Source organism: Bombus pascuorum, chromosome 15, assembly GCF_905332965.1.
Source record: "Bombus pascuorum chromosome 15, iyBomPasc1.1, whole genome shotgun sequence".
NCBI classification, from domain to species: Eukaryota; Metazoa; Arthropoda; class Insecta; order Hymenoptera; family Apidae; genus Bombus; species Bombus pascuorum.
This window is the reverse complement of record NC_083502.1, coordinates 1,683,062-1,697,880: the sequence shown is the minus strand read 5'-3', so window position 1 is coordinate 1,697,880 and position 14,819 is coordinate 1,683,062. Positions and strand designations below refer to the sequence as shown.

The following is a 14,819-nucleotide window of genomic DNA, read 5'->3' as shown; positions in this document are numbered from 1 at the left end:
TGAAACCGACGTTCGACGTATACGTGCTTTACACATTCCCTGTGTACGTTGAAAGGTTGAGTTGTTCTCGTGGAACGTCGTCGGAGTCGACTTCTTTTTCCCCCCTTTGCTCTGTTCTTCATTAGAAGCACGGAGAAAAAATTGTCGGCGTATCACGGTAGCGAATCGGTATTTCTTCTTGGAATAATTTTCGATTTTCGAGGCGGCTACCAAGTTCACTGCGGCACTTAGCGATGGGACGTCAAGCGCTTCGAATCGCATCGTTTTACTTTACATGGCGAAAAATTCGAATTTCTTCGAGTAGGATTCGATACCCGAAAAGCTCGTGAAAGTCTCGAGGCTCTTTGTTATTTTGCTAAGTTTTGAGGGATTGGCGTTTAATCGATATTTTACAAGCGCTTCGAATCCCATCGCTTTACTTTACATGGCGAAAAATTCGAATTTCTTCGAGTAGAATTCGATACCCGAAAAGCTCGTGAAAGTCTCGAGGCTCTTTGTTATTTTGCTAAGTTTTGAGGGGTTGGCGTTTAATCGATATTTTACAAGCGCTTTGAATGCTTCGATCCGAAGAGTATCGTGGACAGAAGATGTTAAAGAAACTCTGGCAAGTTCAAGATATCGGAAATCCATTTACGGGATCATTCGTTACGACATCGATGACCTACAAAACTTAAACGGCTTGTAGACGATCGATATATACATATCACCAATATTTTACACAGTCTCGAAAGTCTAAATAGGTTTGAAACGAAAGAAAAAGGAGGAGGTTCCCCGATAGTGGGAGAAAATTCGTGGAAAAGTTTCTTTATCGCTCGAGTATGCATTTTACGTATCGAACAACGAAATTCTATGTGAAGTTGATGTAGCATTTTATACAGGGTGTCCCAGTATCCATGGTACAACCGTGGAGTTGTGTAAAATAAGTGGAAAATATAGAATACATCTTGTTCACTCGAGGCTTTGTTTTCGAGAAAATCGACTTTGAATTTCCTCCGAGTACGCATGCACTTGACTGTGTCATAGTTAAACGGATCACTATGCAGCCATATGCTGTAAGTTTATGAATAATAATAAAACATATAATTCTTAAAATTTATCTTATAGTCATAGATAATAAATTAATAATTGAAAGATAATACGCTCACATATTTAGTAAGAAGATTTTATCGAAAGCGATACGTTCGTAACGTATACTGCAAGCTGTAAAGATGAAGCACGTAAATAAATGTATTTACGATAATTCCAAGCTTCCGGACTTCCTTCAACGCTTTACGTTAATAGCGTTGTTTGAAGAAAAATAATCAAGAAGCTTGCGAGATATCGAATACCAATGGAACATTCGGTATCCGTCGAAACTCTCAAGACTTCCAAGAATTTTAGGCTATTCGAATCCTACTCAATTTCCACGATCTTGAGAAACAGAGAGTCTTTTCGAAGCTGAGATTCGAATGGCCATGGCAAGTGGCATCGATCGGAAAGTAGTATCGTGCAAGTAGGTGGAGCGAAGGGAAAAGTTAATATAAAGGGCAAAGGAGAAGAATAGTTAGGGTATCGAAGCATGAGAAAGCCCGAGTAATCGAGTCGGCGCTAAAAATTCGTAGCTACCTGCCAGGAAATACTTCCGCCGTCCGACACGCATCGACTCTTTTCTTGGCTGTAATGGTAGTTTCGAGAACAAAGGGACGGCCAGCTTTACACTTGTACCCTGCAAATACCACAAAAGCGATTCCGTGCTCTTTCCATTCCCTTTTGACAAAAGTATTTCTTTGGTTGGGAAAAGTGGCGGCTTCCCACTGTTTGCGAATTATTGGTCCACCTCGAAGTTCTCATCATCGATGCAAAGAGCCCCTTTTTGGATCCCTTCACCTTGACAAATTCTCGGAAACAATTGGAGGAACGCACGCGTTCCAAAATTTCATCTAATCTATAGTAGAATTCAATGAATTTCGTCGATAAATTGTATCTCTTCGATATAGGAGGTGTTCTAAATAAAAGATAATAGTTTTGTCGACGAATCGATCAAAATGTGGCTGACGTTCTATTCGAAACGAACTCGCCCTATATTCTTTTTTTACTTGGAAGTAGTTTACAATCAATTCTCATAACGTGAATAATAAATGATTATCGTATTGATTGTAGCCGAATCTAATGTTCAAATCTAGAGGGTAATGTTTTTTTAGCCTGCGGATCTGGTCAGTCGTGTCACGTAATCGAGTAAGTAGTGCCTTTTGGTTGTTAATTCTTACGTTATTGTTGGGAATTTTGCATCTTAATGGCCGAAATAATGGTATAGGAACACTAAATTTACATTTGCAGTTTATATTAGAATAGTTCTATATTTATTTGATAAACGATTTCAAAGATATTCATCGATACACACTTGCATGCGTCTCGGCACTTTCTTCCATACCAGGCTGTTAACTGAACAGTTTATATTCCTTTGTTTTCGAGACACACATACTTCCACACACTAATATTCACATACGAGTATCACTACTACGCAGCTAACTTAGTCTAGCGCATAAAATTATACATATCTCAATAGTCGTATCTATTACTCAATTTGAATATTTCTTCTTTAACTGTAGGTATCTTGAGGTCGCGATGTATTGTTCGTTGGTAACATACCAAGCTGCATCTATTAAGGATCTTAGAGTTTTTCATTGGAATCGTTGAAGAATTTCTATGTTGGAATTATTCGCTGTTCCCCATAGTTGGATCCCATAGGTCCTGTATAAACGTTAAAACTACCTACTGTTAAGACGAAGCTACTTCTGGCAAAACCAGTCAAGATGACACGAAGGAATACGTAATAATAGGATATTTTTATATTTAGTGACGTTATTTTCTTACAAAAGAAATTCCACGTTACGTCGTACATTTTTCGTATTGTTAATGCATCTGGAACTGTGGTCCCTAAACGAGGATTGGCATATTTATAAAATTGTAAAACCAGTCACTTCGACTGGTACGATACTGTTAATATAGCGATCAGATCGGCTCTTTGCTATGCTCCAAATAATTTTTGGAGATCGTTTCTCCCAACCGCATCGAGCGGTCCAATTTGTGTTCCTTTCCCAATGTGCCTGGAGCTTCAATTTCATTTTTGGGAAAATAGAAAGAAGTCGTAAGGAGCTAAATCTTTATATTAGGCTCTTACGACCTCTTTCCATATTTCCAAAAATGAAATTGAAGCTCTGTGTTTTGATTATATCAATAAAATTGCCTTGCAAGCGCTCCTCCCTGAAGAACAGACGTGGATGGAGAAAATGATTTCTAAAAATCATTTGGGACATAGCAGAACTGACCCGATCGCTGTACCAATGCAAAATCAAGGAATTATGTTGAAGAGGACGGACACCAAACTTAAATCCAGTCGCTAATAATTTTTTTTAAAACATTCGATAAATTATTAATAAACATTTAGAAACGTAGTTCGGATCTTGTTCGATAATATCTCGTACTGTTTCTTCGCTATCGTTTCAGGTGTATTATTACACCTTGCACAGTTTCCGCTGTTCCTTTTATAGTCATCGTCATCCATATCTTGATCACGGCTGAAGACGAAGTTAAGGAGACTAGGACGGCTGGAAGAGGCGCGTTGAAGGTCGAATTTTCGCTAACGACAGGGGGAGAAAGCTCGACGAGAGGGGCGCGAGTGCCTGCAAGAAAATCCAGCTGCAGAGTTCGACGACACGTAATGAAATTGACTGCTCCCGGCAGCTGGCTGCCGTCGAGAAGTAATACCGAGCAAGGATAAAAACACGTCGAACTGTATTCGGCATTGCAAATTTATAGCCAACGTTCGTACGATATTTGTCTCTAGAGCAAGCTGGTTGTAGCAGAGAAAAAGGATATCTGTGAATAGAAATGTATACAGTGTACAAACATTGCCAGTGCGTTCTATACGTAGATATAAAACTAAAGCAAGACTAAGTAGCGAAGAGTTCATAAATGTTTCATTAAAATGTTTCATTAAAACGGTAACGTGAAACGTGAAGCTATATATATTTATGTGAGCATATTGAAATATCGTCTGCAAGGTTGTCAATGCAAAGTTTGTATCCGTATGCTACTGAAATTCATCGTTACGTATGTCATTTAACGTTATGCATCTTGTATTTAATCTAACAAAGAGAAAAAGTATCGACATACGTATCTGTCGCATTTAATATTCTTGTTATACTAACGTTTTAATAAAGCTTTTATGGACTTCTTGCCACGTGACATACTCATATATTAAATTGCGGGACACCCTGTATACTACTTGCATCAGTAAGACGAATAAAAGTAAATTAACGCGTAACGATAGGAAAGGATACGATTGATCAGAGGCCGTTTCATCGAATCGTAAAATTATTCGTGCACCGTAAATTGCCCATATACACGAATCGCAAAATTATATGCATCGTAAATTAAATTAAATAATTAAAGCATCGCCGCTGTCTTGATGCCGCGCCGGCATGAAATTAACCGTACCTATCTCGCTTGCTATCTCGAAAGATATTATATTTTTTTTGCTACACAGTTTGCGATCGAATGTGTGTAAGCGAACACAAAGTGATTCCTTATGAAAAAATAAGAAGAAAATATGGAATAAGTTTTGTTCGTATGACGGTTCGTTTCCAAAGACATCGAGTTTGAAAGTTTGTCATTATTAGCTAAACATGTTCGAGCTCCTCTTAAAAATGAAGCTATAAAAAAGTAAATTCTGTCCCACGTTTTTCTTTTATTTCGTTGTTTATTCGTACCGTTATGGGTTGACTCGGTAATTAGTCAAGTTACCAAGAATACCTGACAATTTTTCAAAATTAATTTTCTCGGAAACAGAGTGTCATATGAATACGTTTTATCCTCTATCTTCTTATTTTTTTTTTTTTTTTAGAAGAAATTATCTGACGTCTGCTAACACATCCACTATTCGCGTACCGTGTATAATTTCTTATTGCGATTTATTGTAATTTTGACGTTGAAAAAAAATATTTAGATGTACAAAAACATTAGAATAGTTGCATAATACGTGTCAGAGCGACGTGTCACAGCAGACGGAAAGCTCTTAGATCGTCGTTATCGAGCTGGTCGACAAAAGTCCATTTATTAGACGAACACGATTCACATTCGACTCACTTCATAAGCCCTCTTCTGCGTGATTCAAACCGGTTCTCGAGAAGCGATCACAAAGAATCCCGCCGTTTTACGTGCACGCAACCTACACCGTCGATTGGCCGACTTCGCCTCCTCTCGATATTTATCAAAATAATTTTCTACTCTGATAAGTTTGTCGTCGAGACAAATATACGAAATGGAATGTTAAAAAATCGCGATCGATTTCGCTTTTCCTCCTAGTTTCCCCCCTCTTTGCTTAGATCGGCGATAATTTTAGTGCATTTTATTCGTTACATTTTGTCGACTGTATACGTTCAGCGGAATATTTCTCTTTCTTATATATGATTGGGCTGTGTGCAGCTGTGGCCGCTTTCCACGACAGGGAACACGTGTTCCTGCCCCATGGAAGGCGCGTTTAGGCTGTTTGACCGCGTCTCGGGACCAATATTTGTTCAACCAGTTTCTCTAGTATCACTTCGTGAGGAAACTGTTTTCAAGGGGTTCTTTTTCGAAACGATCCCTCTCTCCTCCGACTTCCACCTGTGTGATTAGACAACCGATCCCCGGCTTCTTTTTACTTCGGTACATACTGGTTTCAGTGTGGAAAGAAGTTGGCTAAACTCGTTGGACGGCTAGTCGAATTCGAACAATACCACCACCCTCGTCTTTCCAGCTTACTCGATAACTTATTCATGGACGTTAGAACGTAGCTTTTTATCATCATATTTTCTCGTACACATCTTCCACTCGATAAACGTACAACTGGATTGACGAGTTTTATAATTGGCGAGGTTTTCCAGAAGAAGGAAGAAATACCAAACCTTCCCCCTTTATTCGGTGTAGGTCTTCCTGCTGCTCCCACTCGCTCATGTTTATCAATTGCTGCATCGTCTTGCCACAGACGTTTCGTCAGGTGTTCCATGCAACACAGCTGCGCCCGTGTGCACGCACACATACACGTACACGCGCACACAGTTACGGAAGCCCGGTGAAAGGGAAATCTCGTCGATTGTTGTAACGCGGAGGAGTTATCGTGCTCGAGTTGAGTTTTATAGCGATGTAACGCCGTTTCACCGTTGCTGCCGCTCTTTTAACCCTTTAACCACCAACGCTGCACATTTACGCCCTGCTGGGATCATTATCTTCTAAACGTGCAAATATATGCACCCTAGTGCCGCAATTAGTGGAGGTTGCTCGATGTACATGGTGAAATAGGTCTCTGTTTTTTTAAACGCTCCTGGTCTCATAGAGCTTACCCTTAGTAGCTTGTAGATTAATTAACTTAACGGTAAGAAAATGGCTAGTTTTCCAGAAAGCTGTGTTGTTCTCATTGCTGGAGAATAGATACTCGGAAGCATCTGTTTCATTACCAAGTGGACGGTCCGTAATAATGTTCATTATCTTGGCGGAAGATTGGATAATAATCATTTTTAGAAAGTTTCTCGTACGTTACGTCCACGTATTTACGAAAGGTATTATACACAACGTTCAGCAGCGTAAAGCCTCGTTTCTACCGAAGCTACGTGGAGGAAATTTTTGTCGCTGTGTCATGTTTCCTGGAAAAGTCCGTATAGTGTTTTCCATGCGTTTGTCTAGTTCTCGACTGTTCTAACTGGATTTTTCGAAAGAACTTGATCGTCGAATCCACACGTACGTCTCTCGTTGGCACAAGAAATACAGATTCGCGTGAATACGATGAAAATTCTACTTAGTAAGCAACAGGCCCTAACTGCAGAAAATAATATTAAACGTCGTAAACCTGAAACTCAAGTTTCCTCAGTTTACAAACTGGTGGAGATAGGACGATTAAGAGCTAGTAGAGAGCGAGGATACGTCGCCTTGAAACCGAAATAAAACTCAAATGCTCCTCGGAAATGTGTCGTTTCAGCGTGGACAAAATGTTTCTATAAGTTTGATTTGTTTTTCTTTAAGTTTCGTTGGAAACTTCTTGTTGGTCGATGTTGCTTCGGTGGAAACGAGGTTTAAGGCGAGAGAACGATCTTCTGAAAGATAGAAAGAGGTCTGCTAAAGCGGCCCGTGATGTAAGTTAACTACTCGAAGAAAAATCTGGCATTGGATCGTTCGACTAGGATGAAATAGAGCTAGCTGCAAAGAGAGAGGCCCTTTATGACCTGCGAAGGATTTCTGGTCGAATAGCTTCAGGGACTTAGGATCGTCTATCGCCGGAGGAAGGGCTCTTCTCGGAATTTGAGCTTAAAGAGGCAACGAGGCAGAAAGATAATCCTGTTGCAGGAACGAGATACATTTTTCCATAAATGAACAGGCATAAAATTACGCGCTCACGTCGTGCCACAGATTCGGTTTGAATTAACGCGTCACTCTGAAAATTCCTCAGTCAGAGGGAAGTGGCGAAATATAGAATAAAATATGAAATAGTACGCCTAATAGTATGCAACAGTGTCGTTTTTTAAAATGTTACAGATGAATGTCAAATGGCTATAGACTATCCCACTCACTCACTCACTTTGGCATCGTTTATTTTGCCAAGAACATTTTGCGCAATACTCTGCTGGAGAAATATGCATCAAGCGCATAATGTGCAGACTCTGGACACATGACCAATGTGCTGATGCAGAGTTTGACACTTGGATACGTGATTATTGCAAATAGCTTTCTTCTTATGTAATTTAAAAAAAAATGTTATTTTATAACCAAAATACTTTAATCGATAAGAGAAATAAAACTATTTTCTGCTTGTTTACTATGAAAATATTGTACCCGATGTCGGTGTTCCATTTTTAGCTACCTATTCCATATTAGATACGATTTTTCTATTTTCTTTTTATGCTGCTTGTTCAATATGGAAAACTGTTCATCATGCAAAAATGTAATACCCTGTACTGGATAAAATAAAAACATTTTATTTGTCGCGATTAATTTTGCAAAAATGATATTCGCAAGAAAAGATGGTAATTCAATATTTGGCTGCTTTCCATGGAAATTTCCATTCGCAAATTCCACGCATTGGGTGTTGGAAAGTAACTGTAAATTTCTTCGTACGTTCCCGTTTTTCTCTTCGGTTTATCGATGGGGTACTGACGCTATGAGCGAGTGTATTTGATCGTCTAATTTTCTCCTCGTAACTTGTTTTTTTATGAGAACGACTGACTGGAACCATTTAATAGTCGATGAAATTATTATAGACAAGCGGTCGTTCTTTTTCGAATTTTGTTTCTTCGTTGTACGTATCTCTCGGTCAAGTTTTCGCCAAAGACATTGACCCGACCCGATTCACGTTTCGCTTTCAATCAAAAATTGTTTACTCGACGCTGCAATAAACGTCCTCGTAATTTAACGATAAGAATTTGGAAACGAGGAGAAAGAAATAAATAACAATTTTAAATCCTCGGCCGTTTTAATCTGGTTAGCCTTCATGTTTGACATTGCCTAAAATGTTTGAGCACTCAACGTGGCGCCCATCGCGTCTGATTGCGTCAAGCGTGTCTGCTCTTCTTTCTTTTTTTTTTTCCTTCTGCCCCCCACGTTTCTCCTCTCCCATTTTTTTTCTTTTAGAAATTTTCATTCAAGAGATTAATTTATCTCTGCCGCTTCTTATTAAAGCAAAGAGCAAAAGAGAAATTTCTCTCTCATGTAAATTCGATGATTCGAGCTTTACTAACATTTTTGTATTCCTCTCTACAAGTTAGTCATTTCAATTAAGGGAAATTAACGTGCAATTGAATTTTCGGGAGAACTAATTTTGTTTATCCGTTTGCTCGAGGTTTCGGGAACACTTTAACGCGAAAGGAATTTAACAGCTCGAACCTACGCGGTGCGAATTTTAACTAAAAGAATTCTCACACAGTGAGATTAACTTATCGCCTTATAAATGCTGGCGCTTGTTGATCTCGACAGGTCGATGACCCATCTCTGACGTCGTTCGTCTTTTTTCCACATTTCCCATTTTCTCATCGATCAACCACATATATGTCTTATGTATATCTGTTATGTATCTAAATCGCGACAATTTTCTTCGTAAACGGCCAAACAGTTTGTCGTATATTCATCGTGGATAATCATGCAAGTAACGCATACGGTATTGCGCTTAACCGCAGATCTGCTGGAATTCTCGATGTAAACGTGCACAGCTCGTTCCTAGTCGGAACGCAGCATTTAAATGAATTTCTCATGCACGTTAACTTCCTCACTTCTGAGAAAGTAACTTCCTACTCGTAGTTTTCCTCGCGAAATTATTTTCATTTTCCTGGACTTATTTCAAGTGCGCGCTAACGTTATTCATAGGTGGAGAGGAGGGAGGCGTGGGTGTGTTGGAAGCCGATGGAACATAACTGGCGAGCCTCGAAGCGTAAGTGCATCGAACAAAGTTCCATTACACTTCCACGTCTAAGAATATCGTTCAGTCACGTAGAGACTTGAATGTCTCGTGCGCGCGTAAAGGCCACACTACGATGGAAATTACGTCGAGCAGGGTCAGTTCTCCGTTTGTCTCTCTTTTCTCTCCTTCGCCACCGACGATTCAGTCGTCTATTTCTTTCGCTTCGTATGGATATTTTTAGACCAGCATTTTGTACCAGATCAAACACACCAAGAAGATTTCTATATCGTAGATTCAGATTCCATAGCTTAATTCGATTAGCATTCAATCTGAGTCTATGAATTATGTCGTAAGTATCGCGTTGTGCTAAGCATTTTACGACACGAGCAACGTTTCTCTATTGCTAATTATTTACTTGTCCATAAATGCGATCAGATTTTTTGCCAAATTGAAACCGAAGCAAGCAATGTACGTGCGTGTTGATCGATTTACATATCTGTCTCTGACAAATAGCCAAACTTGTTCAAATCTATAGAAACTCTTAGAATGTAGTTGAAAACTCGATGAAGAATGCTGGTACAAAACTCTACAAATGCCAAGAAACAAATATTTCTCGGGCATTAATGCAGCGTAAATTCGTGAAAAAGAAAAGTGTATTTGTAGAGAACTTTGTACGTACCAGCTCTTAGTTGTAAAGGAAACTCGATGTTTCATTCATTTTGATAGATGGCGTAGACAAAGGTCAAGAAACGATTGACTAATGTTTATTAGCACTTATATTTTTCCCTTATTGAGGCGACGCTATGACGTCATCTTCTAACATTATTAATAACTGTTTAGAAAGGGAATTTGCACTCAAATTCACTGTAGTATTCTCATTGGTACGTAGAACATGTAGAAATTTTTCAACTTTGCCACTTTAGTGTTATCTACGAGCATTCTCTTTCCGATATCTCACTCATTCTAAGATCTCGACAGATTACACCGATTAATTTTGTAATATTTTAATTTTATCACTATGTCTGTCCGAGATAATATCAGAGATGTCAAAATCTCAGCTTTATTTGAAGTACATTTTGTACGCAGTAAAATACATAATAACTCGAAAATGTCCAAATACTTACGTACACGCGCTAATGTACACAGTATGATAACAATATCGTAATAACAAACTTCGCATCCATCGTTAGATTCGTCCGGGAATTTTTGTCTCGTAGCCAGCTGATGATTCGGTTGCCTTAATAGTAAGTTATGGATATACTTGAACTGAAGTTAAGTAGTCTGTTCGGTAAACCAGAGCTTAGTATCGCGAGCTCGTCAAACCAGCACGGATCCAGGAGAAGAACACGTCGGACAGAAAAAGATAAGGGCAGAGACTTCTTCGCAGCGGAGGCACATCGAATTCGAAAGAGAAACGTATGAAACAAGAAGAAGAAAAACTGCCATTGATGACAAAACGTAAACGTCAAAAAGTGACAAACCTCTGCTGCTTCGAGCATTCACGATTCTACTTTTTATGTAAATTCATATTTTCCAGGGTATAATTAAGGAGGTACGATAGAAGAAGCTCGGTGAAAAGTTGTTTTACCTACCAGCTTCTATACATATAGAGAACTATATTGGTTATTGTAGGGTATTTTGTTTCTTTCTTCATATTATACGCATTCTCTGCAACTGTGCACTTTCAAATTTTCTGTAGAAGCATAAAACTTTGTAATTTACTTGTCATCGTTTTATAAATCCTAAGATATAAAAGTACAATCGTAAAATTGTAAACACCGTAGATGTAAAGTTGACGATGTCCTGAAATACATGAAATACATTCCATCTTGTTTTAGAAGTAAGTTATAGTGTAGTTAGAAACATATTTCGTGGGATACTTGCACCGTAACACGTTATCTTAATTTCACGTGTTTTATCGTATATTAATTAGCAATTTGAGAAGCATCTTTTCACGTACTATATAAGTATCAACTTTCCTCTACAATATAGCATTTAATTCTTTTGCACTTCATGCATACATTTCGAAATTACGATCAATTGAAATCAGAAAGTTTCAATTCGCATTTCGCAGCTCCGTCGATTTCATTAAATTTTTCACAACTTTCCCACCACCTCATTCGCCATAAGTGATCGTACTTTTACGATGCTGTAGGACTTACAGAAAGACGTCTTACCGTTATACCGCGGACATTTATGCATATTCATGTCTCTACGAATATAATTAAAAAAAATCCAACTCAAGCAGAAGATTATCGTATCTACCAAATGTCGTGAAGGGTACTATACTTCGGATGTTTTATATATTTTTCCACTTCACGAGATTTCTGCGTATCTTTACATTTTTCAATTTTCTATAAACGCACAAAGACGCGCGATTTAATTGTCGAAATTTCAAGTAGCTGAAGGGCTACAAGTTTCTCGCCTTTGCACCGTGCTGCTTTGCAGAAGCGTCAGGGTCAAATTTCAGCGAAACAATTCGTGAGATCGATGGGAAATACGAAAGATGGACGATAAAGAATATTCGTGGACTTCAGAGAGAGAGAAAGAAGCCTGGAGAAGGCTGAGAAAACCGATACAGGATATCAAACGTGCTAAGAAACGCGCAGGAAAAAGAGTTAACAAATAAAAACACGTGGTGTTGGATGAAGATGGGAGAAAAAGAGAGTTGTGAACGAAGAAGAAGAATTAAAGAGTAGAACGAGCCGAGTTGCTTCGAGTCGTGAACCAGACGAAGACGGGACGAGTCAATTTGACGAAGACAGAGAATGGAACAGAAAGAATGAACAAACGTGTGAGACGTGGGGAGAACGTGGAGAGAGGGAGAGAGAAAGAGAGAAAGCTCGGCGGTGCGGAACGAAGCTGACAGAGAAGGGCCGAGTGGAATAGTTAAATGAGCAGGAGTGGGGCTAGGAGAGGAGAGCGAGAGCACGGGGGACATATACTACGAGTCCACGCGTTCTATAGTAAATCGACTATAGTACTATGAGTCAGTCACACCCACAAGCCGGTTGTGGGTTCAAGACCCTCGTTGCGCGCTTGTACACACTGTGTACACCACGGCACACAGGCGCGCGTACGCGAGGTCACGCGGGTACGGACACGGTCGAGAATCTATTGGCCTTGCTACAAAAGATCGCGAAGATGATCCTTAGACTCGATAAAATCAACCAAATTTACCGTCTCGCTATTTTTAAAGATAAATATATTAACGCCGGTATCACGCTGTCTTTTCTTTCCTTTTCTTTATTTTCGTTTACCGAAGCAAAGATAGACGGCTTTCAGCTTACGTCTCGACGCAGGCACCCTCGGTCAGGCTCGTAAAAATATTTTTCAAAGTGGAACGATGACGTCGATCGTTAATGCCGTAGCATAATATTTCGCAAGTTTCTTAGCTTCGTCATGCTACTGCGTATTATCCACTCGAGTTTTAAACTGCAGTTGGAGCGAACAGAATATTAAACGCGATGCAGCTGGGACAGGCATCTATGTGAGAATAAACGAGAAACCGATATAGTTTCTGTGACCAGGCAGCGGCTGGCTCCTATTTTACTTCCTCTTTTCAAATAAATAGAAGGAGTATGCAATTTCAAATGATCATTCCCTATAACGATTAGTAACGTTCCATTGATCACCGCGTTATAAAAAGAAAATCATTATACTAAGACGAATATTATGGTATTACATAGAAATTTAAAAACAATTTTCTTTTTTTTTTGTATTTCAGTCAGGTGAATGTTGGATACGGAGAGTAGACACGGTACTGGGCTGGTTCAGGGACCGACGAGGGACCCTTGGCTCACGATGGATTACTATCTCGGCACGGACAGTCTATCCTTGCAAGAGATGCTCGATGTTGACATCAAATGCGAGATCGAAGGTGTTATCGGTGGGCATACAGAGCTAGGCTTCAATTTTACCGACATGTCCGGCTTAGAAATGGACGACGATCCCATTGGATGCCAGAACGACCTCAGTGGATGGTTTGGTTCCACCAGTTTGCTCAATGGCAACAGCAACAGTTCGAACAGGTGTCTTATTTGTACCATACCAGTCAAAATATAACATGACTTTCTTCTAACGGAGGCAATAAATGTTTCTAGAGACTGACTCAATCCCTTGATTTCAGTAATTTTAATCTTGATCTCAGCGGAGGCGATGCGGCCTCCATTATGGTGAATCCCAACTCGGTAATGCCTCACATAGCAATTCGAAGTCCCACCCCAAACAACGGCCGAAGACACTTTTCGTTTTCGTCGAAAAAGGATACAAGAGAGAAGATCGATGTAGAGGAGGAGACGGAGAACGAGGGCAGCAGTTATACAGAAAACGAGAACGAAAATGAGAATGAAAATGAGAATGAGAACGAGAACGACAACGAGAACGAGCAGGAAAATGAGATTGAGAACGACACCGAGACGGAAGAGCAATACGAGAATGATATCACGGAAACGGAAGAGGATTCCGAGGATGAGCAGGAGATCTCAAAGTCGGTGACACCGTCCAAGTCGAAAACGATCGCGATATCCGTCGCTAGAACGACCTCTCCACAATACCCAAAGGCACAATCCACACCAAAAATGAACGGCATGGCAGGTATCAGGATTCAGAACTTCAAGGTGTTACAGAGTCCCAACCAGACACATCAGCACGTGCGTAAGCAGATCTATAACAATAACGTGCACATCAACAATTCAGGAGCTACCTCTGTCTCGACGGTGAAAAGAGAAAAGGAATTCGATCTATCAGACTACGACGACAAACCCTACCCTAAACCAGCTTACTCTTATTCGTGCCTGATAGCGATGGCGTTAAAAAATAGCCAGACGGGTTCTTTGCCAGTTTCAGAGATCTACAATTTTATGTGGTAAGTCAAAATTGCAGCGATTATGACTACGACGATACATATTCTGAAATCCAATAGTCTTCCTATAGAAGCGATAGCATATATTTTGAATACTTTTTGAATATATTTTGAATACTTTTTGAATATATTTTGAATATATTTTGAATACTTTTTGAATATATTTTGAATATATTTTGAATACTTTTTGAATATATTTTGAAGTACTCATAAATCAGAGGAAATGATGTTTGAAATGCAAATTTTAAACGATAAACCTAGTAAAATTGAGAGGGAGATGCTTTTCTAAAAAGAGAGATTGGTCCGATAGAATTCAACTGAGATTAACGTTTTTTTTGATACATAACGTACAATAGGGTAGATTCCTATTTGACAAACGATGTGTCGCCAGCCGCTTATTTTCGACCATTTGGCCGGAAGGATAAGGGCTGGTCGAAACCCTCCGCTACTTGGCCCACGAGGGGAAAAAGTATTGTCCTCCTTTCTCTTTATTCCCAGGTTACACAAGGGGGAAGCTGCCATTTTGTATGGGGCCCTTCGTGTTCCAGGTGC

At 39.5% G+C, this 14,819-nt stretch overlaps 1 protein-coding gene across 2 annotated transcripts in view; it reads left to right on the top strand.

Annotated features, from left to right (window-relative positions):
• LOC132914822 (uncharacterized) overlaps positions 1-14,819 on the top strand; it is a 30,385-nt gene that overhangs the window by 9,641 nt on the left and 5,925 nt on the right. For both annotated transcript variants that reach the window (XM_060974248.1, XM_060974249.1), the window contains exons 2-3: positions 13,131-13,434; positions 13,533-14,270. In XM_060974248.1, coding sequence (XP_060830231.1) covers positions 13,139-13,434; positions 13,533-14,270 — 1,034 coding nt within the window. In that variant the 5' untranslated portion in view covers positions 13,131-13,138. The remainder of the gene's footprint in view (positions 1-13,130; positions 13,435-13,532; positions 14,271-14,819) is intronic.